Below are 25,207 nucleotides of genomic sequence, written 5' to 3'. Positions count from 1 at the left end.
AACTGTTTAGCACATTTACGAAGTTGTATAGGTGGCGTCAGTAGTCAAAAACGCCAGCGCCACCTACATATTTCATTAAAATCAATCTTTCTTTTCAAACATGCATTTCACAAGGTGTTTCCATATTTTTGTCCATCCACTGTATATCTAACTCCGAATTAGTTGAAGGTGAAATAAAATTTCATATCTTTGAATTTAATCCATGGTGCTAAATAACTTCAACGTATTTTTAGAATCATCACATTTTAGCGAAATAGTGGGAAAAAGTGAAACATTGTTTTATCAAAATTCGTTTGCCTCGTGATCGTAAAACACAAAGAATTTGCGACTTTTCCAGTAACCGCAAGCGTATTCTTTCCTCCATGTTATCTATTTATAGCGGCTCTGGAATTCGAAATAGCAAATATTAAATTTTGTATTCTACTTCAGACACGTTTTCAGGGACATAGCAGTGCTTTAGTAAAGAAATCACAGGTATGTGATTAGTGATTCCGTGAAGGTCATAGTTCACAGTGTTCTTCCATATTAGTGGGCGACCTTCGCCTCAGTAACCTAAGAAGACACTTTGGAATGTTGTTTGCAGTCGAAAAACAGTTGAGGATTTGGAACAGGAAATGAGTTGTACACTTATAGATACCAGGAGTTGGAAGATCTGATAGAAGATGACATAGTATTCTGATTTAATGACTTGTCACGTGTTTCATTCTCTTCTCTGAGCAGTTCTAAGAATCTTGTTTCTAGAATATACTTGCATGGCTAATATAGATGGAAGGTCATAGGGTGATCTAAAGTCATAGGAGACAACACTGTACTCTTTATACCATTTAAAGAAAGAAAAAAAAAAAAAAAAAAAAAAAAAATAGTTGTAGGCTCTCACTTTTAATTTAGAGCCGATGGTGTTTAATGCGTAGGAATACTAACGAAAGTGTGAGGATGTTATAGAACAAATAAAACAACAAAAGATTTTACTTACACCTATATTTTATTCATTTAGGAAATGACCGTATATAAAATTGCTCGGTGCTATGAGAAATAAGACACAATTTAAGATGTTTGCAGTTATGTATATATACCTAGTAAATGCTCTTTTAGCCTAAATGGGTCCCAGAAGGGCTATTAACCTCAAAACGGCATTTTGCATCGAATCATTTTTCAAATTGTTGCCACCAAATGTCATCGCCCTGTATTATATTTAAAGAAACTAAATACTGAAGAATCTATGTGGATGTATGCATGTTTCTTGCATTGTGAACAAACAATGGTACCTAATCAAATTTTGAATAACATAGTCCTCCACCCGAACATGGGCATCTGAAAACCCAGATTTGAAATTTGCTTTATTGTCTATTTCATATTTTGTAAAACTTTAACGAATTTTTGATTAAAAATCTCAATTTCAAAACGAACAGTGGCAGCAGTGTAAGAAATAAAACATTTTTATCTCCAGAGCGCGAGACTGTGTAACGGAAATTCTAAAGATATGCTGTTTTTAAATATTTTTAGCACAATGTGTCGTTAGCCCAAGTGCTCTCAAAACATGTATGTAAATGGAAAAAAAAAAAAAAAAAAAAAAAAAAAAAAAAACCGTTTGGGTATAATATAAAATCTGAAAGCTTTCAGATTTTCCTTTTTTTGGCGGTCACTAGACATTTTAAGCTTTAGCCGCTACTAAGCCAGAAGCGGTAATCATATTCTTATGGAGAGACATTAATAAATAGATGGCTACCGTTATCTCCTATGAAGAGACAGACAGTTAACATCCACGCCTTTTTCGGGATTCAAACGCAGGCACTTTGGTACGGTAGTCGGATGCACTTCTACTAAGCCAGAAGCGGTGATCATATTCTTATGTAGAGACATTAATAAATAGATGGCTACCGTTACCTCCTATGAAGAGACAGAGAGTTAACATCCACGCCTTCTCCGGGATTCAAACGCAGGCACTTTGGTACGGTAGTCGGATGCACTTCTACTAAGCCAGAAGCGGTGATCATATTCTTATGGAGAGACATTAATAAATAGATGGCTACCGTTACTTCCTATGAAGGGACAGACAGTTAACATGCACGCCTTCTCCGGGATTCAAACGCAGGCACTTTGGTACGGTAGTCGGATGCACTTCTACTAAGCCAGAAGCGATGATCATATTCTTATGGAGAGACATTAATAAATAGATGGCTACCGTTACTTCCTATGAAGGGACAGACAGTTAACATCCACGCCTTCTCCGGGATTCAAACGCAGGCACTTTGGTACGGTAGTCGGATGCACTTCTACTAAGCCAGAAGCGGTGATCATATTCTTATGGAGAGACATTAATAAATAGATGGCTACCGTTACCTCCTATGAAGGGACAGACAGTTAACATCCACGCCTTCTCTGGGATTCAAACGAATAATTTTGAATAGCACAGTATTACATATGAACAGTCTTATAGCATAAATCAATACTATATATAAGTGAAATTATACTGTATGTATACACATTATACATTTGGCGGCGCATTAAATGAGTACTACATTTGGTGTATAAATAAGTCAAATGTGATACATTTAAGCGATGACAATCAATGTGGAAGAAATATTTTTACACTACAGAAATATATAGACATTATGCAACATTGTTATTGGTATTTCATGTGTTTCATGTGTTCATGTGTTTAAATACTTATATTCCGGGAGCTGAAACACTAATTTAGCTATTTGGGGAATGACTGTGATGAGAGCTGTTCCAGGTTACTGCGTTTTTGCAGCGTAGTAGGTAGTGATAGCATGTAGTTTCGATAGAGCAACATTGTTATTTTGAATATTATTCCACCACACTGCGTGAAACATGGGTGCTGGTTTTTTTAGATGGAACTTCGCCGTCAAGCGGCATTCAAAGTAATAGTGGTCTGGACTGCCCACTTTCCCACAGTCGCAGATGTCTATGTTGGATAGACCAAACCTATGCAGATAGGCTTTGCACGGTCCATGTCCTGTTAAGGAAATGTGACATGCTGCCAGTTTTGCTCTGCAGATCCATGCTTACACTTGGGAGCATTGCATGTGTACGTGGACCCGTTGTAGCATCATTCCAATGGGTTTGCCACTTCTTATAAGATCTTTGCATGTGGGATGCTTTAGCAGCGAGGGTGGAAGTGTTGTTGGGCACTCAAGTAAGGATACACTATTGGCAGTTTCTTTAGCCACAACGTCTGCACTTTCATTTCCTAGTATTCCTATTTGCGCTGGCACCCAACAGAGTACCGGATGAAAAGGTATAGGGATACTAAGGAAAGTTTTCTGTATTTTGTTAACCAGAGGGCTTCTGCTGTGCATGCTTGAAAGTGCTTGGAGGCTTGAGGCGGAGTCCGTATAAATATGAACTTGATTGAGACCATTCCTACGACTGTGGCTGATTGCTGCGTGTAAGGCTATGTATGAGTTCTGCCTGAAACACTGAATTACTTTCGTTCAGTCTTCGTTTCAAGGAGAAGATAATGCTGCCTTTATCCAATTCGCAGAATCCACATCCCGTGCCAGCCTTTGTGTTAGATCCATCCTGAAAGCACACAGAACCGATGATAGCTTGATAAAATGTATTTTACAAATAGAAACAATTCACAGTTCTGGAACTTCCACAAAAGTACTGGTACAGCTCTTCAAAATATCACAAACTATAATCAATAGTTACACCTCAAACTACTAAGAATGTTAACACAGCGCAACTCTAAACGCATTTAAAGAGCGAAGCTAACACGGAAATATCTCACTACTCACGCTGAACTAACCAACTCTATTACTGATGCTCTTACGGGTCTTTATCTAGTTTTCCCCCGGCCGCCGAGAAATATCCATCCGTTTCAACTCTCGTTACTGAAGGGCTTATGAGGGAGGAATACGGTTACAGTTACGTTAACTAGATTAATTATTTATTCAATCACGATACCAATTACAGTTATGTATGGACCAGACCTAAACTTTTCCAAGTTTGGCGACTTTTGGCGATATTCCCCAAAATTTGGCGAGAAAAATTAAGTGCCTAAACTGTCGCCAGCTTAATGGCTCAGTCAATTTAGCGAGATAGTGATTTACTGAATGTTGAGGAGACTTCACCTGTGTTTTTGATTTCTAGCAAAGCTTCGCTTCTTAAGATTTTCATGTTATGTTATACAGAAAAGAAAAAAAAAAAAAAAAAAAAACTAAAGTATTGCGTAAAATTTTACTTAAATTATTTATATGTGTACAAAATTCGTAACAATATTGCGCATTATTTAGTTTGTCCTCCTAGTAGTATATACAGTAATTATTCATTTTTTATGAAAATAATAAGAATGTAAAATGACATGGAAGTAAAATTAATAATATGAAACACGATAAAAATAAAATTAAAAAATTATTCTGAAAGCTTTCAGATTTGACATTACGCCTAAAGGGGCGTTTTTTTTTAACGTTTTGTGTGTTACTTTTATTTATTAAATATTATGTTCTTCGCACTTAAACTGTAAAATTCAGTTCAACAGCAATATCGCAAATTAATTTTAAAACAAGCATATCTTTAGAATTTCCAATACACAGTCTCACGCGGAGGTAATTTTTTTTTTTTTTTTTCTTTTTTTTTCCCTCTGTACAGTGTTGCCATTGCTCGCTTTGGAATCGTTGAGTTTTGTTAATCACAAATTCGTGAAAATTTTACAAAATATGAAATCGATGATAAAACAAATTCCAAATTTCGGCTTCCAGATATCCGGTGGAAATGTACGTTATTCAAAATCGGGTTGCTCTATGTACCGTTGTTTTATCACAATGCGAGAAACATATGTATATTTATGCGGATTCTTCATTATTTATTTTCTTTAAATATAATGCGGGGCCCTAATATTTGGTGGCAACAATTTGAAAAGTGAATCAACGCAAAATGCCAAAACGAAATTAATAGACCTTCTGGGCAAATTGGCCCTTTGGACTAATAATATAAATTTCGTAAATTAAAGCTGTCCTGATTTTCTCAGCATAGAAAATGTAAAAAAATCACCAAATGAAATTAATCAAAGAACATAAAATTTTAAATATCTATAGAAATATTAATATATTTATTATTTTTCATCATAATCATATAAATCCAGCAATTGAAATTCATTCAAGTTCAGTAATTTAAATCTTGCAATAAATGGAAAATAAGTCAGTTTCATGTCCTTTAGAAATCCACGTTGATATCCTTCGGTCTCTGAGAAATGCAACAAGGAGGAAGTATTCATATAAAACGGAAAACAAACCAGATTGTTATTCAGAACAGTGCTTCTATACGTCGTATCTCATTAGGCAAACGATATCCGGCGAAGTACAAATCTTGAAACATCTAGTATGTGTTTCCGCTTTGGCAATAGAATATTTCTATTTATTTTCTGTCTTAAAATTCGAGTATGAAATTATAAACATTGAATAGTCCTCAAGATATTATCGGCATTCATAATATAATTTTAAAGAAGTGTTTATGAACTTGTTTCTCGCGTGTTCCCTAATAGTTTTAAGTTTATAATAGGTATTTGTTTTTAACTGTTTATGGCATAGCATGCGAAGACTAACTGCCTGAAACCATCGTGGAGAGCATTGTAAAGAAAACTTGCCTTATTCACCTTACACATTGAGAAAACTATGAAGTACACTGTGCCTCCCTCTCAAAATAAATAAATATATATATATATATATATATATAAATAAAATAAAATAAAATAAAAATAGAAAAAAAATGTAAAAAAAAATCTGAAATGTTTCAGATTTTAAATTACGTCCAAAGGGGCGTTTTTTTAACGTTTTTTATGTTACCTTTCTTTATTAAATATCATGTTCCTCGCACTTAAACCATAAGATCCAGTGCAACAGCAATATCGCAAAATAGTTTTAAAACGAGCCTATCTTTAGAATTTCCGATACAGAGACTCACGCGCTGGAGATAAAAATGTTTTTTCTGCACAACGTTGCCATTGCTCGCTTTGAAATCCTTGAGTTTGTTAATCAAAAATTCGTCAAAGTTTTAAAAAATAGGAAATCGATCATAAAACAAATTTCAAATTTCAAATTTGGTCTTCCACATGCTCATATTCGTTGGAGGATTACGTTATTCAAAATTCGATGACTCTATGTACCGTTGTTTTATCACAATACGAGAAATATACATACATTTATGCAGATTTTTCATTATTTAATTTCTTCAAATATAATGCAGGACTCTAACATTTTGTGGCAACAGCTTGAAAAGTGAACCGACGTTTATGAGTCCGACGCAAAATCGCAAAACGAAACTAATAGTCCTTCGGGATTCAAATCCCTTTGGACTAAAAAAAGTCCGTTCTGTATCTTCTGTTCTGCTGGGCCGATTGACGGAATTCAAGTTGCATTTTTCATGTCTCGAAACCCCGACTCAGGATATACAGGGTGATCTTTTTTAAAGTGACAGTGTTTGGAGCGCCCTGTAGCGCGATCTAATAGCCGAAAGGGCACCAAACTTGGTATTTACACTAATCAAAACATGGGAAAAAGGATCCCGTGAAAAAATTTTTAGTTCCAAAAATCGCCGCTAGGGTATTTTGTGGCGCTGCTGTAGCTTACAATAATGAGAATTAGCATAAAACACGAGTATCAAAGAAAACTGCAAATGTTGTGCGATGAGAGCGCCAGTAGTAGGGTTTATAAAAGCAAATAGTAGACAATCTCAACTGAAGTAAACTAGCTCCAGTGGACATGCCTCTCACGTTACCGGAACGTGCGTTACTGGTGAAGCTGTAATACATGAATCAATGTAATGCATCCGCAGCTGTTCGGGAATTTCGAACCAGAAAAAATTACGAAAGGGGCCTTTATCACTGAATGGTCTTAAAAAAATGATTAAGAAGTTGGAGGAAACGGGGTCACTGACCATTCGCGCTGGGAGAGGACGTAAACCAGTATCAGAAGATGTAATAACTGATGTGGCAGCTGCAATTGTCGAAGGATCGCAGGGAACCATTGCTGGTACTAGCAGCGCCCGGGGTGTAGCTCGACAATTGGACATGAATTATTCCACGGTATGGAGAGTTTTGCGGCGCGTTATCGGATTTTACCCTTACAAAATCAACCGCTTGCACGAACTGAAACCAAGTGATTATGATAAGCGAGTGACATTCGCTCTATCGTTTCTTGCCAGGGTAGAAATTGATGATGCTTTCCCATGGCACATTCTTTGGGGAGATGAGTGCCATTTTTATCTCAATGGGTCCGTAAACACACAAAATAGCCGAATTTGGGCTTCTCAGCAGCCCCACACCGTGCACGAAATTCCATTAAATTCCCCAAAAGTCACTGTTTGGTGTGGTTTCACAGCCGAATTCGTAATTGGGCCATTCATTTTTGAGACCATCACTCCGACAGGACCCCAAACGTGTACCATAAATGCAGAAAGGTACCACGAAATGCTGCAAGTGTTTGTTATTCCACAACTTCAGCAAATAAACCGTCTCCAACCGACAATCTTTATGCAGGATGGTGCTTCGCCACACTTTACTAATAAGGTAAAGCAGCTGTTGCGCCAAAACTTCACTGATAATAGAGCCATAAGTCGCAGTTATCCAGCTGCATGGCCGCCTCGTTTCCCTGACCTATGGCCATGCGATTTTTTGGCTCTGGGGTTATTTGAAATCTCAAGCTTATGTTGGTGGAGTATCAAATTTGTCTATTCTAAAGAACAACATAACAAAGACAGTGCGGAATATTCCTCGTGATATGTTGCATACGGTTGTGGAGAACGTTGTGCACAGAATGCACGGTGCTATTTCTGAGAACGGTGCTCACATTGAATGTGGTCTAATTTCTCACCGGGGAAGTTAATGTAGTAAATAAACATTAATAATTTAACTGTACGATTCTATGTCTTGATGTCCCATGTCTTGATTAGTCTAAATACCAAGTTTGGTGCCATTTCGGCTATTAGATCGCGATACACGGCGCTCCAAACACTGTCACTTTAAAAAAGATCACCCTGTATATTAGATTTATATATAGCATTGTTCTAACATAGGTATTTTGACACAAAATCAGACTTTTCTAAAATGACATGCCAATTTTTTTCCATATTTCGATTCTACTATTGATATTATGCCTGAATATTAAATTTTGTAAACTTTGGTGCGAAATTTACGGAGAAATTCAAAAATTTATCTTGGCGAATTTTTTTCCATTTTGCGCCAAGAATAATTTACTTGGCGAAATTTTTAATTTACGGCAGCCTATTTTCCTTTTCCTTTTTACATTGTGCATGAGAGGGGGGGGGAGTCACATCGTTATTATTTTCAAATAATTTTAACAAAGTCCCTAAACCACATTTGATGTTATCGCTTTCAACAACTATGACAAATTTCAAAACGCGGCAATGTATAAATTCGTGTATGTCTGAGAATATTTTGAATAACTTTTTTTTTTTTTTTTTTTTTTTGCAGGTGTACCTAGAAATACATCTACTTTAGGATAATGTTAAAAATGTGATAGGTTATAATACAAAAATTTATAAAAAATATTTTAAAATAAAAATAAATCATAAAAAAAGTGCGAATTGTATTTGGATTAAGCGTAAATTTCGAATTCTGGAAGAAGAACTCAAGTAAGTTTAATAAAAAAAGAAAGATTAATAAATATATATAAAATTTAATTAACATTGAGGAGCTCATTTTTTAAAAACTACTCGTGCGATTTTTGCAAAGCATGGCAGTGTGGCATAATGTTAGTTGTAGAATCGAAATATTGAAAAAAAAATGCCATGTCATTTAAAAAAAAGTCCGATTTTGTGTCAAAATACCTATATTAGAACAACGCTATATATAAATCTAATAAATATCCTGAGTCGCGCTTTCGAGAGATGAAAAACGCAAGTTGAATTTCTTCAATCGGCCTAGTAACTGTACCTTTTTTTTTTTCGCAGTGTACTCAGCCCATTAAATGGGATTCCAGTTTGTATCGAATTTTTAGTATTTAGCTCTCATATCCATTTGGCCACAAGTAGGCCAGAGTTAATGATCTTTCAGATGCCCCTGTTCCTTTAGTTTTTAGTATATTCGAAGTTTGGCTGCTTATGAAACTCAGAATCCTCTCCATTAGATTTTTAGTTGTAACATAACAGATTATAATTTACGTAATTTACTTAACAGATTATAATTTATAACAAACTTTAGGTGTTAAAACACTCTAAAGGTGTTATAAAATGATTTTTGTGAGGTGTAAAATACATAATTTCTATTATTAAATAATGGGGTATCTGTATATATGCATGTGTTGTATATATGTATTGTTACGAAATGTACAGGCGCGTAAGATGGCTTCCCTGCAAAGCAGTTTTAGGGTTGCCATAAAATAGCATGAGAAGGCAGGGTTGTCACATTTGGTAAAAATCGCCTATTTGGCGACAAAATTGGCGATATGCCATGGACGGATGGAGGACCTTCCGGAACGAATTCTTACCGGTTCAGCCCAGAATGTTCTCGAACACAAGCCGAAAGCTATATAAACCCTGTTGGTTCGCAGTCAGTTAGATAGTGTGCCTCATCTAGGGTGCGAGTTAGTGAGTCTCATCTAGTTGGTCCGTGCGGAGACGATCGAATTGACAGTCGGCCAGCGAGTGCAGAGTGCGTCGTCGAGTGCATCGAAGAGTCTCATAGTGTATCGCGGTTAGTGCATAGCCGAAAGAGTGTGTTAAGCTCTGGGAACGATTGAACCGAAGAGTCGGGAGCTGTGATCTGCGTGTCGTCGAGTGCATCGCGAGTTGTAGCGTGGAGAGTCTCGAGAGTACGTGGAGTACCGAGAAGGCTGTGTCGCTGATTGTGTCAACGTGGTTATAGTAGTTCTTCGACGACTGTAACGTGATTTTGGAGCTATATTGGTAAATAAAGTGTGTTTCGATATTCCATCAAGTATTGTCGTCGTGATTCACTCGAAATCCATACGAACCCCTTAACAAACGTTACCGAAGGAAGAAAATAACGTTACAACTGGTGTCAGAGAAAAACGGAACAATATGTTCCTTGCGTTGTGGGAAAATGTCCGCCAAATTTTGAACACAGAGTCCTCCGTCCTAGCACGTGCACCTCGAAGCCTGAATTTTTAGCCCAAAGGGGCCATCTGCCCAGAAGGACTGTTATTTTCGTTTTGGCATTTTAGGTCCTCTACTATAAAACGGCGTTTCATTGTTCAAATTATTACCACCAAATATTAGAGCCCTGCATTATGTTTAAAGAAATTAAATAATGAAAAAACTGCATGAATGTATGTATGTTTCTCGCACTGTGAAAAAAGCAACGGTAGTCAGAGACATCAAATTCTGAATAACGTAGTCCTTCACTCGAATATAGGCATTTGGAAGCCCAAATTTGGAATTTGTTTTATTATCTATTTCATATTTTATAAAACATTAACGAATTTTCGATTGACAAACTCAACGATTTCAAAACTAGCAATGGCAGCACTGTACGGGAGAAAAATAGATATATCTCCAGCGCCCGAGACTGTGTTTAAGAAATTCTAAAGGATATGCTCACTTTAAAATTATTTTGCGATACTGCTGTTATGGTTTTAGGGCGAAGAACATGATATTTAAGAAGTAAAGGTAACGCACAAAACTTTAAAGAAACGCCTCTTTTGGAGTAATACAAAATGTGATAGCTTTCAGATTTTTTACTTCCTTGTACGAAGTAAAAAGGAAGTATTGTTAATCGCGAAAAGCTTCAGGCAGCATATTTCAACGAAAATATCCACTTTGACCGCTTTCGAATGCAATTTAAGGATGTTTTTGCGTGATATCTGTAGAGGGCAGAATAAGACTCTTTTCCTCCAAAAAAACTAAAAAACTGCTTTAAAATGAATTCTGAAAAGAATTTTTCGTGGCGTCTGTACGAACGTATCTCGCATAACTCAAAAACGAGTAGCCTCAGAACGTTGAAATTTTGTATATAAGACTGCCATAACATGTAGATGTGCATCTCGTATTTTGGTTGCAATCGGCCGCACCAAACGTATATAAATATATCCACTGTTACCCGGCTCAGTGATCTCGGTTTCTTTACTCTTATATGTTTGTAAATTGTACATTTTTTGCTTTAAAAATGGTTGAATTATGTTGTTTTTATCTTCCGGTTAAGGGTTTTATGCCTTTAGTAAATCTGTATGCAATATTTTTAGAATTATCAACAATTTTAAAATTGTTTAAGTGCCGCTAAGCGTAATTTGATGGCGGCCATTGCTCTTGTTTACATTTGAAACAGCTGAGTAGCGGATTTGTTGCCAATCTAGAGAAACTTAGCTTCGCAACAACAAAGATAACGCCTTCATTTATTATTGCAAATTAAATCATGTTTAATCCTTTTTGGAATTTTTTCGAGGAAATAAGTGTTTAAGATTTACTTCGTAATTTTTAATACAGATATTTTGAGTTTTTATGTATTTTTGCTTTGTCGCGAAGTGAAAACTGAATTAATTGAATGAGAAATACTCAATCGTCTGTGAAAAACTGTTTCTTTTTTTGTTTTGTTTGCTTAATTTCTTTTATACATAGTTTTAGCTTTATTATAGTATTTGAATAGAACATGTGGCAACGATTAGATAATTCTTTAAATGATATAAATTTTGTGCATTCTCAGTTATAATATGAACGAAATATAATACTGTTAAGTGAACCTAGCGCCAGAGTGTCGCTATGGTAAACAAAGTGAATTTTAAAGAATGCGTTTATTCTATTGTGGTTTATGCGCTGTCGGCGAAGTAGGTTTAATTCAATCTAATAAGTTTAAATAAAATGCAAGAAAAAATGCGTATAATTTAATATTCCGTACAAGGAAGTCATGTGGTGTACACATCAGAATTTTTTAAAATCTGTTTTTTTTAGTAGTTTCATGTTTTGTGCTAACGTAATAAAATTTTGATTAACAAACGCATGTTTAAACGCCCAATTTAAAACGCATGTTTGATTACCTGTCAGCAAAGTGTCAGCTATTTCTGTTTTTAAATTAATCTAGAAAACCCAGCGATTTGAAAGACATGTATTTCCACTCAGCAAAGCGTAAAATATTTGTTCTTTCAAATTTAGTTAATAAATACAGGGATTTAAAAGTAAATGTGTTCGCATTGCTCGAAAAATGCTCTAATCATTCAAGACCAGTCTGTGGCCATTCGGCAAAACATAATATATTTGATTTTTCTTTCAAATTTAATTTGTCTTTATTGATTAAGAAACTAAACGAGTTGGAAACCATAAATGCATCATAGTGTCTGTTAGTATTTATTAGTTACTAACTAGATTCGCGAAATGATACTAGCTGAACTCGTTAAAATAGTTATGTATTTCTTTTTCTTTTTTATAATAACCATTTTAAGCGGCTGGCTGCGCAAACGGCTAATGTCAAAAAGATATAATTGTTTTAACATCGGAGAATATTTGAGTATGCATATTTATATATGTAAATTAAATAGGTATTACAAAACTTTTCAATTCATTGCGCGCTACTTTATTGAAATACGAAAAAAATCCTAGAATTATTTCATTTCTAAGTATTAACACTGTGCCCATATAATAAAGTCAAGTATTAAAACTAAAGCATGTACGCGTTTACAGTTTACATATTGTTAGCCAGCATTCAGTCCTAGATGGATGTTATTTTACTTATTTAACACTGAATTTTTATGGTTTTTAGCAATTCGAACGTAACCTAAAAAGTAAAATCTTTACTTTTTAAGTTTCCAAATTAAACATGAAATTTTTACTATTTTCAATGTTTTTAGTTAAGAAACATTTAACCTATATAGTTAAACTGATTGTTCTATAATGGAAAATAATGTTTTGTAATTTTAGAAGACAAATGCAACGTGGATTAGGAGCAGCTTTTAATAATGTTCGATTGTAATGTCGATCGTGTGCAATGTTCTTCGCAGACGATATTCCATTACTCTTTGGAATTAGTAATAAAATTAAGCAGAGGGGAATGATGATGAAAATCGCTCGAGGCTGTAATGTTGCTACGCAGTCGTTCTTTCTTACGTCACATATCGTTTTTAAATGACTTTGATATTTACGTTTTATGTCCTTGAACATCACCTCAAAAACGTATGCCTAGTCCCCCCCCCGTTCATATAGGTGTTGCATCTGTTAATTCAAGTTCCGAGGATCGCATCTGTTAATTCTAAATTGGTAATTAAGGAAGTCTTGATTTTTTTTTTTTTTTTTTTTGTCCTTATTTCTGTATATTTGTATAGTGTCATGTGTTTAACCTTTTTCCCCTTATGTCATTTGCTTGTTTATTTTATTATAAAGAAGACTGGGCGTATTCTCGCCAAAGCATGCCACTTTTATCACTTTTTGTCTAAACTGGCGATTTAAAAAAATTCTCGTTATAGTTTTTCCTATGGCCAGTTGATATAATAAAAAATAATAAATATTAAAAAATTATACTTTTTAAAATTTTATTAATATAATTTAAAATATTAAGTATTTGCCAGATGGTGTAATTTAAAATATGAGGTAATATTAGATGATTCAGTTTAAAATGTTAAACATTTTTAAGGCAGTATCTGTTTCTAAGCGACGAAGAATCTGTATGTTCTTGTGTCGCACTGTGGAAAAATGGCGACACTTAGGTCCACTGAATTTTACATACACGAACTAGTTTTGCACTCGAACGCGTCCACCACAAAACTTGAATTTTGAATTTTTTATTCATTTGTGCTCTGTTTGTGCGCATTTAATGAATTTTTGATTAACAAACTTAGCGGTTTAAGCAATATTTTACCACTGCCCGAAAATATACTTCTACATTCCACACGCCAGTGTGTTGCCATTGAACAAACTATACGATATTTATTCATTCAAATCTAATGAACACATTTGGCGATTTAAAAGCAGTTGTACTGTCACTGCCGACAATAAAATATTTTTATCTTCCATGCATCAGTATATTGTTATTCTGTAAAGCGTTATATATTTAAATTGATTTTTAAATTTAATCTGTGTATTATTAACAAACTAAGCAGTTTAAAAGTAATAAGCCCAGTTCTCAATCATGGTTTTACTTTTTAATCTAATTGATATAAATAAAAATGTATTTAATTTAAGGTGTAGCTAATTAATAGCTTTTATGAATACAAGTATTTATTTATTTATTTATGTTGTAATTTACAAAAGATTTTTTTAGATCCATATGGTATATAATTAATAAAGAATCCTTTTAAAAGAAATTTATGATCTTTTTATATTTATTAAGGGCTTCTTCGAGATATTGCATTGTTAGCCCAAAGGACGTTAGCCCAGAAGGGCTATTAATTTCGTTTTGGCATTTTGCGTTGATTCGCTCTTTAAATTGTTGCCACCAAATATTAGAGCCCTGTATTATATTTAAAGAAATTAAATAATGAAGACTGCATAAATATACAGTGTCTCAAAAAAGTGATGGGACACTTGTGCTTTACAAAAGGAAACTGCAATAAAATAAATTTAAAAAACATCTAAAATTTTTTGTGGGTCTGTTTCATACTTAAATTTAGTAACAATTATTACATAACATACATTTTCTCAAAATATTAAAATATTAATTTAATAAAAATACAATTGTTTAGAACGGAGCAAAAAATGGCTCACTTAAGTGATGGGACACTTACTTTTCCATCAAATATTTATCCAAAAACTTTACTTTTTAAAAGGTTTTAATATTTTGTTGGATTTCCTTTTACTTTTAAAACATGATTTAATCTTCTTGGGATGGATTCGACTAATTTTTTTTAGATTTCTGGAGTGATTTTACCCCATTCTTCTTGAAGCACCGATTTTAATTGTTGTTTTGAAGAAATGGTGTGTTTACGAATTCTTGATTCCAATTCTTGCCAAATATTCTCTATGGGATTTAATTGTGGCGATTGTGGGGGTGTTTTTATTATTTCAGGACAGTTATACAGCAGCCAGAGTCTAACGTTCAAAGCACTGTGCTTGGGGTCATTGTCCTGGTAGAATTTAAAATCGTTATGAAAGTTCAATTTTCGTGCTGAAGATTTCAAATTTTGATTTAAAATGTCAATATACTTGTACTGATCCATTATACTGTCAATAAAAACAAGATTACCAACTCCAGCGGACGACATACACCCCCATACCATAACTCCTCCTCCACCATGTTTTACTGTTGGCACCAAGTTCTGTTTGCGAAATTCTTCCCTGGGTTTTCTCCACACCAAGATTCTACCGTCAGAACCAAATATATTAAATTTACTCTCATCAGCAAATGTAACTTCATTCCAGTAATCAGAATTCTTATTTATGTTGGATTTTGCGAAAGCCAGTCTGAGTTTTCTATTCTTTTCACTTACGAAGAATTTTTTCCTGGCTGCTCTACCGTGATATCCAGCAGATCGAATTACTCTTCTAATAGTCTCAGGATTAACAATTACTCCATATAATGCTTGTAAATCAGCAGCAACTTTAGGAGCACTCATTCTTGGATTTTTTTTAAATATTTCGAACGATAATTCGCTTTATTCCATTGGATAGCTTTGATGGTCGGCCAGGTCTTCTTTTATCCTGAATCATATGATTCTTTTTATATCGTTTAATGATATTGAACACTATTGAATGACTGAAGTTAACTGTTTCAGTAGTTTCTCTAATAGATTTTCCACTTTCAATATGCAAATTAATAACTAATTTTCGAATTCCAGGCAAAGTTTCTTTTCGTTTAGCATTCATGGCTGCACAGAGCTAAAAAACACAAAAATTCCAAAACAAACTGGAGAGAAATACTGCAAACGATTTTATAAATTATTGGCAATTGCTTTTAAGTAAAAATAAATACCCCAAAAGATATTTTTATTGCTTACTTCAGACGATTTTTGTTGCATAGTACGTAGTGTCCCATCACTTAAGTGAGCCATTTTCTGCTCCGTTCTAAATAATTGTATTTTTATTTAATTAATATTTTAATATTTTGAGAAAATGTATGTTATGTAATAATTGTTACTAAATTTAAGTATGAAACACACCCACAAAAAATTTTACATGTTTTTAAAATTTATTTTATTGCAGTTTCCTTTTGTAAAGCACAAGTGTCCCATCACTTTTTTGAGACACTGTATGTATGTGTCTCGCATTGTGATATTTTTCATATTTAAAAAATCGATTTCATATTTAGCAAATTTGTGATTAGCAAACTCAACGATTTCGAAGCGAGCAATGGCAATATTGTACCGGGGAAAAAAAAATATCAATATATATATTTCTTACCTCCAGCGCGCGAGACTGTGTATCGGAAATTCTAAAGATGTGCTCATTTGAAATGATTTTTCGATGCTGCTGTTGACCTGAATTTTATGATTTAAGTGCGAAGAACATGATATTTAATAAATTAAGGTAGCACACAAAACGTTAAAAAAACGTTCATTGGGCGTAATGTAAGTAAAAAATAACCAAAATAAACCAAATTAACCAAAAAAATGTAACCAAAATTAAAAAAGATTTTATTTATTTTTTTTCCCGTTTGTTTTATATGATTACGGTAAACTGAATATGGCTATCTCCCTAAGAGGTGGTGTGGTGGTGTATTTAATTATGGCAAAGCACACTAGGGCTATCTGCCTAAGGGGATGGATGCCTTCGTGAAGGACGTTCTGAGGGAAACGTGCTCGTATACACGTTACGCATGGGGAAAACCACGAAAACGCCCATGCAGCCACCCGTTCGCGGGATTCGAACCTCGGACCGAACTACCAGTGTTCAGCGACTTTACCGCTCGGCCGCTGGTGGGCCATCTCCCTAAGAGGAATGTTATTGGAGGATTGTCTAAGGGTTTGGTTTGGTTTACGTGATTACCGCAAAGCCTGGAGGATATCTACCTAAGAGGAGAGATGACTTCTTGGAACACTTTCTAAGGGAAACTAACTCGCATACACGTTACACATGTGGAAAAACACCAAAACGTCTATGCAGTGAGCCCGTTCGAGAGATTCCTACCTCTGACTGAACTACCTGTGTTCAGCGTCTTTACCGTTCTGCGCTGGTGGGCTGACTTTCTAAAGGAAATTGGCTCGTATATACTTTATACATAAAAAAAGCCTCGGAAAGCTCATGCCACCAGCCCATACGCCTGGGATGGAACCCAGGTGGGAACTACCAGTGTTCAGCGTTTCAAACGCTCAGCTGCTGGTGGTCCTACATATTGTACCGTTAAAATGAAGACTTTAGATGCAGTTACCTTGCTCGTATGCAGCATGTGACTAATCTTGCTTGTCTGAAATCAAACCGACCCCACGACATTCACCATGCAGGGAGTCAAGATTGTGGCTGTCGTCTGCAAGGCCCTTGGGCATCATAAAGTGACAATACCACTTTGTACAGTCTTCCCCTCCAGTTTTGAAGGAGAGCATGTCAGGTGGAGTAGTCCGAGGGTCTACACCCCCCTCTTCTCCTACCACCAACCTGTAGAGAAGACTTTCGGCTCGCCGCATATTCAGAGTGCCTCCGTGCCTCACAGACAATGTGCATTTACAATCATCCGTGCATTGTCCGGGATTTTTGGTACGGCAGTCACAATCTCTAAGTGTTATACCGGTTGGGCGTGCACGTGTGCTGATAATTCGTAAGGAAATTCTTCAGTGTTTATTACGTTTAGTTCGTTCAGTGTGTCCTGCTGCTTGTTATATTATCATTGATCTCTTTTCTGACTCTTTTTTTATGTGTTCTTTAAGAAAGATTCGCCGCGTTTTCTTCATAAATAGCAACCAAATAAATAAAATAAAATAATAAAGATTTCAGTACAGAAAGTATATATAAGAATAAATTTTGTGTCACGTATCATTGAATCATTCAATGACAACAAAAGAAAACGCTATGAAAAAAATGAGTATTTGAGCTAATATCAAGCTAGCCAGTTGCAAATTAGAATAACATATCGCAAATAATGTAAAAGAATAGTTGAGAATATCTAAAGGAAAGAAGTAAACTGATCTTTATTTTATTCCTCGAATTTTAATTGTTAAACAACAAAATGCTTTTATGCGTTGAAAAATAAAACCTCAAAATAGCTTTATTATTATTATTATTATTATTATTATTATTATTATTATTATTATTATTATTATTATTATTATTATTATTATCAGTCCTTTTTTGGAATTGTTGTTTTGTTGTTGTTACCAATCTCACTTTTTTGACAATGGTTAGCACAAGCCCACGGCATCATTCATCTTGGCAAAGAGTCAAAAGCGCTTGTGGTTGGCAAGAACCTTGAGCCCCACAAAGATGACAGCCTGGCTTTCGCTGCCTTTTTTGAAGCAGATAATTAAGAGTAGTTGTTATATTAAAAGAGTTACGTAATGAAATGTACTATTCTCTACTACCAATTGTACAATTTCTTTCGCATCTGAAGTCTAGAATCGCTAGAATGGATGGATTTTCTAATTAGAGTTGTCAAAAAAGCAATACTTGTAGTTTGTTACTAAAATCATTAAATATTTTTTATAAAATTACAATAACTGGACTTATTAAAAGTGTTATTAGCCCAAAGGGTGATTCATTAAAAATTTGTATAAAATTACACTAACTGGGCTAATTAAAATTGTTATTAGTCCAAACGGCGTTAGGCCAGAAGGGCTAATAATTTCGTTTTGGCATTTTTCGTTGGTTCACCATAAATGTCGATTTACTTTTCAAATTGTTGCCACCAAATATTAGATCCCTGTATTATATTTAAAGAAATTAAATAATGAAGAATCAGCAAAAGTGCATGTATATTTCTCGCGCTTCGAAAAAACATCGGTACCTACAGACACCAAATTTTTGTTGTCCTCCACTAGAATATGGAGATCTGTAAGCCTGTATTTGGAATTTGTTTTATTACGTATTACGTATGTTGTAAAACTTTAACGAATTTTTGACTAAGAAACTTAATGATTTCAAAGCGAACAATGGCAACACTGTACGAAAAAAAAAAAAAATATCTCCAGCGCGTGAGACTGTGTGTCGGAAATTCTAAAGATATGCTCGTTTTAAAATTATTTTGCGATAATGCTTTTGAACTGAATTTTATGGTTTAAGTGCGAAGAACATGATATTTAATAAATAAAGGTAACACACAGAACGTTAAAAAAACTCCCCTTTGAACGTAATATAAAATTTAAAAGCTTTCAGATTTTTCTTTGGCTTGGGAAAGGCTACCTCAGGCAACCATCAATGAATTCATTGATAGCATGCCTTGCCAGATTGCTTTCATTGATAGCATGCCTCGCCTCATTGATAGCATGCCTTGCCAGATTGCTATCCATAAACTCATTGATAGCATCGCCAGATTGCTATCAATGAACTCATTGATAGCATGCCTTGCCAGATTGCTTTCAGTGATAGCATGCCTCGCCAGATTCAATGAACTCATAGCATCGCCAGATTGCTATCAATGAACTCATTGATAGCATGCCTCGTCAGATTGGTATCAATGAACTCATTGATAGCATGCCTCGCCAGATTGCTATCAATGAGTGAACTCATTGATAGCATGCCTCGTCAGATTGCTATCAATGAACTCATTGATAGCATGCCTCGCCAGACTGCTATCAATGAGCTCATTGATAGCATCGCCAGATTGCTATCATTGAGCTCACTGATAGCATGCCTCGCCAGATTGCTATCAATGAACTCGTTGACAGCATGCCTTGCCAGACTGCTGTCAATGAGCTCATTGACAGCATGCCTTGCCAGATTGCTTTCAGTGATAGCATGCCTCGCCAAATTGCCATCAATGAACTCATTGATAGCATGCCTCGCCAGATTCAATGAACTTATAGCATCGCCAGATTGCTATCAATGAACTCTTTGATAGCATGCCTCGTCAGATTGGTATCAATGAACTCATTGATAGCATGCTTCGCCAGATTGCTATCAATGAATTCATTGATAGCATGCCTCGCCAAATTGCTTTGATAGCATCGCCAGATTGCTGTCAATGAAATCACTGATAGCATGCCTCGCTAGATTGCACATTACATACTGAATAAATTGGTTTGTAATGATTTTATGTGTCTGTTTTTTTAGTCATTTGCATATCCATCTTCAACTGTGGATCTTGCAATTTTCATGACGCTGCGAGCATTCTTTCTTGGTGTTGCAATTTCACTTTTGAGGAGTGTATTTGCTATGTATAATATTCTCTGTATATTCATAACATCCTTCTTTCAATCACTGCATGTTAAGAAGAGTTATTTTAAGTAGTATTATGTGCGTGGGGCTCAAATGTTTATATATAAATTGCTTTATCAGTGTACGTCATTTCGGCGTTTATGAAATGCGTTATAGTCTAGCAAAAGCTGTCTCTTTTGTAAAAGCAGTTGGTATTGTTTTTATTTATTGCAGTTCAATAGATTGATCCTTAATTGCATGTGAGTGTACCTTAACATTGTAAGTTGCTTTCAAACAAAAATTGGTAAAAATGAATGTCTAGTAAAGTATCTTAAAGTTCTTTCCATGTTTAAAGGAAATTACAAAATTTCTTAATTTTCCATGAAAAGAATTATCTTTTTCTCTCAAACCAGTAGCTTTGTTACCTTCTGAAAGAACGTATTTGAATCAAATGTGTATCTTGGGGATCATACTTTCTGGAAAATAAATTTCAACAAACGAAAGTGAACTTGCGCATTAAAATGTGTTAGCATTTTAAGTTGCTTTCAAATAAAAATTGGTAAAAATTAATGTCTTGTAAAGTACCTAAAAGTTCTTTCCATGTTTAAAGGAAATTACAAAATTTCTTAATTTTCCATGAAAAGAATTATCTTTTTCTCTCAAACCAGTAGCTTTGTTACCTTCTGAAAGAACGTATTTGAATCAAATGTGTATCTTGGGGATCATACTTTCTGGAAAATAAATTTCAACAAACGAAAGTGAACTTGCGCATTAAAATGTGTTAGCATTTTAAGTTGCTTTCAAATAAAAATTGGTAAAAATTAATGTCTTGTAAAGTACCTAAAAGTTCTTTCCATGTTTAAAGGAAATTACAAAATTTCTTAATTTTCCATGAAAAGAATTATCTTTTTCTCTCAAACCAGTAGCTTTGTTACCTTCTGAAAGAACGTATTTGAATCAAGTGTGTATCTTGGGGATCATACTTTCTGGAAAATAAATTTCAACAAACGAAAGTGAACTTGCGCATTAAAATGTGTTAGCATTTTAAGTTGCTTTCAAATAAAAATTGGTAAAAATTAATGTCTTGTAAAGTACCTAAAAGTTCTTTCCATGTTTAAAGGAAATTACAAAATTTCTTAATTTTCCATGAAAAGAATTATCTTTTTCTCTCAAACCAGTAGCTTTGTTACCTTCTGAAAGAACGTATTTGAATCAAATGTGTATCTTGGGGATCATACTTTCTGGAAAATAAATTTCAACAAACGAAAGCGAACTTGCGCATTAAAATGTGTTAGCATTTTAAGTTGCTTTCAAATAAAAATTGGTAAAAATTAATGTCTTGTAAAGTACCTAAAAATTCTTTCCTTCTTTAAAATTAAATAACAAAATTCTTTAATTTACCAAGAAAAGAATTATCTTTTTCTCTCAAATTTTGTTACCTTTTGAAAGAACGTATATGAATCAAATGTGTATTTCGTTATCATACTTTCTGGAAATTAAATTTCAGTAAACGAAAGTGAATTTTTGCACTATTAAAATATGTACTTGTTTTTCTGCCCCCAACCGGGATAGTGGTGTAATGTATTTTGCAGTAATTGACAAAACAGGAATTTATGTTCTTAGTAGAACATAAATTTCATTTCAATTAATTAAGACTGTAATGTATTTTGCAGTAATTGACAAAACAGGCCATCTTCTTAGTAGAACATAAATTTTATTTCAATTAATTAAGACTGTAATGTATTTTGCAGTAATTGACAAAACAGGCCATCTTCTTAGTAGAACACAAATTTTATTTCAATTAATTAAGACTGTAATGTATTTTGCAGTAATTGACAAAACAGGCAATCTTCTTAGTAGAACATAAATTTTATTTCAATTAATGAAGACGGTAATGTATTTTGCAGTAATTGACAAAACAGGCAATCTTCTTAGTAGAACATAAATTTCATTTCAATTAATTAAGACTGTAATGTATTTTGCAGTACTTGACAAAACAGGCAATCTTCTTAGTAGAACATAAATTTTATTTCAATTAATTAAGACTGTAATGTATTTTGCAGTAATTGACAAAACAGGCAGTCTTCTTAGTAGAACATAAATTTTATTTCAATTAATTAAGACTGTAATGTATTTTGCAGTAATTGACAAAACAGGCAATCTTCTTAGTAGAACATAAATTTCATTTCAATTAATTAAGACTGTAATGTATTTTGCAGTAATTGACAAAACAGGCAATCTTCTTAGTAGAACATAAATTTCATTTCAATTAATTAAGACTAATGTATTTTGCAGTAATTGACAAAACAGGCCATCTTCTTAGTAGAACATAAATTTTATTTCAATTAATTAAGGCTGTAATGTATTTTGCAGTAATTGACAAAACAGGCCATCTTCTTAGTAGAACACAAATTTTATTTCAATTAATTAAGACTGTAATGTATTTTGCAGTAATTGACAAAACAGGCAATCTTCTTAGTAGAACATAAATTTTATTTCAATTAATTAAGACTGTAATGTATTTTGCAGTAATTGACAAAACAGGCAATCTTCTTATTAGAACATAAGTTTTATTTCTAGTTCACGGAGATAGATAATTTGAAGAAATTCTTTAGTGGCAAAACTTTCATACTACTACTAGCTTTTAAAAACTTCAGAATTCTAATTTTTTAACAATTTCTCACTTTGCTGAGCAACGGTTACATAATACAAATATGGCGTTGCCACTTCAACAATAAATATTGTTATTTATTAAATAACAAGATGTTACAGTGGTTAACGACGCTGACTGACGTACCAAAGGGGTCGTGTTTGAATCCTGGAGAAGGCAATGATGTTTGTAAATATGTAGTGCCTGTGCTGTATGGGGGCATTTTAAATTTGCGGCTAGCCGAAAGTCCTCTCCACAGGTTGGTGTTAGGGGAAGAGGGGTTGAAGATCCTCGGAACCGTCTTCCCGGGGGCTCTTCATCAGTATTGGGTGCGGAACTGAGCAAAGTCGTACTGTCTTCTGTATAGTGCTCAAGGTTCGTGCCAACGACAGGCAGTCTTGCAGTCCTTGCCACGATGAATTTCGTGGGCATGTTCTGATGTTACTGTCAGACAAGTGAGATAAGTCACAACAACACAACTTGTTTTTCCATGGATACCGAACTGGCTTTACGGATGATCATTCAGGGAATGATGTCGATGTCGATGGCTATGGCCTTGGGCATCTTACGTTAAAATTTGAGAAAATCTTCATTCTTTCTTTCATGTCATTTGATTAGCGAGCAGCATAATGGTACGCTGAATTAACTACATGAGATAAGCTTTGCTACTTTTGTCAGTATGAGTTTTGCAGATAAGTTTTACTTTTTCGTAACTTACGAGTTTTGTTGCATAGAAAAATTGTTTAAAATCAGTGCGTTATTAAAACAAAATGGTGCGTTAATAAAATTTACTTCTTTCACTAATGCCATGATTCTGAGATAATCTTGCTAATCCTTGATTTTTATACTGTGTGGTAATTGTGTAAACTTTTACACTTCCTTTTCATTTAGGATTTTGGCTGTTTATACCTTATAGTTTGTTATCATTATTCTAACTGATGTTCTTTTGCTTTTCTTTTAGGAAAATTCTTCAAAAATGGATACTGATCTCAATCAAACGCCGGCGTACTTTTTGCTGTATGAAAACGTAGAAAACATGAAAGAAATCAAAGAGCTGTTGCTTAAAAATGAGCTAAACGCAGCCGTTATAAATCCAGAATTTGTATATCACAAGGACCAACTTTTATTGGCTTGCCACAGAAGTTTATACAACGAAAAGAACAACCAGATGAAAACCAAATCCCTTTTTACAGAACTATTATACAATTTGTATCCAAACAGACGTATCAGTGAATCTTTAAAGACACTAGGCGTACAAGAGAGTGGTTCTGCAGCTATTTTTGTTGCTTTTCAGGAATCTGCGGTACAAAATCTGAAAAGTTTCATCAAAGGACAATGTGTTTCTCTGAACCGTATTTCTCAATTAAGAAATGTGGAATCTATCCGGAAACTGTACAAAGTACCAGAAAATATCAGTGACGAAAATGCAGTTTTAGGTTGTATATCAATGAAACTGGCAACCAAAGAATTATTGATATAAAATAAAGTATTTATTTATTTTTTAATTTGGGAGTTTATTTTTAATTCAGTTTAAGCATACGACATGAACAAACTGCTCTTGAAAGATAGTGGTTAGAGCCAGAACTCATAAAGGATCATAAAACATTCTAACGAACGAACTCAAAATCGTTAAAAATAGGACCATAGTTAAAAGCTTGTTTTCTAAATGTTATGTCGTGAAATTGGGATTAAATGAATTACATACACTAATCATGTCTTGGTAATCAACAAATTCCAATCTTGTATCGGCCATAATTTCCGTATAGTTTGCTGCTTTTCAAGAAAAATTGCTTATGACAACGATAAAATTCTTAAAATTTGAATAAATTTAACGACTTCAATATAATTAAACATTTCTTACCTTGAAATTGTCCGATGCTAAGCATGCTTGTGTAGCCCGCTAATTTATTACGGTTTCGCCTTTTGGTTAAAGTTTATTTTCGATTCAAATATATTAATCGTATCTGAAATTAGCTAGAAAGTGGAAAACTTTAACAATATTGTTGTGAAATGTCAAGCGGTGTCAAGTTATATTAAACGCCAAAAATTATATTAAAAATATTATTAATTTTTCTAAAAAAATTAAGTAATTTTGATTATTTTCCCCGTTATAATTATTTCATATGATTTGTTTCTTACCACATGATATAGCTTTTATTAATACATAATTAATTATTAATTTTTATTAATGTTTTTGTAGTCAATGGAATCTTAATTATGGTGATCAATTGGCCGTGCGTATTTGGCTGTCGATCCTTTGGTCGTCACCAGTCTCCTTTAAAATTTCATCGACCCCCTCAGGGGACCAATTCCGACCCCTTTGGAAACACTATGGAGGTAGGAAGTAAGATGGAGTTGCCATAAACAACTTTCTCCCGTAACCTGCTCTGAAGCACCGGCGATCCTTACGTGACCAAA

The 25,207-nt window shown here is 34.2% G+C and overlaps 1 protein-coding gene across 2 annotated transcripts in view; it reads left to right on the top strand.

Annotated features, from left to right (window-relative positions):
• The window catches only part of LOC118183669 (EKC/KEOPS complex subunit Tprkb-like), a 44,314-nt gene extending 20,020 nt beyond the window's left edge, over positions 1–24,294 (top strand). The window contains exons 1-2 of one of the 2 annotated variants that reach the window (XM_085827195.1): positions 13,105–13,182; positions 23,751–24,294. In XM_085827195.1, the coding sequence (XP_085683321.1) occupies positions 23,766–24,269 (504 nt within the window). In that variant the 5' untranslated portion in view covers positions 13,105–13,182; positions 23,751–23,765 and the 3' untranslated portion in view covers positions 24,270–24,294. Of the gene's footprint in view, positions 1–13,104; positions 13,183–23,750 lie in introns of those variants that run through there. The other variant, XM_035353266.2, reaches the window with a different exon arrangement.
• Positions 24,295–25,207: the final 913 nt, after the last annotated feature.

Source organism: Stegodyphus dumicola, chromosome 11 (assembly GCF_044657685.1).
Source record: "Stegodyphus dumicola isolate Sdum_Otavi_A_Nest chromosome 11, ASM4465768v1".
Taxonomy (NCBI): Eukaryota; Metazoa; Arthropoda; class Arachnida; order Araneae; family Eresidae; genus Stegodyphus; species Stegodyphus dumicola.
Note: the sequence above shows the minus strand (reverse complement) of the source record. Positions and strands in the feature narration are given on the sequence as shown.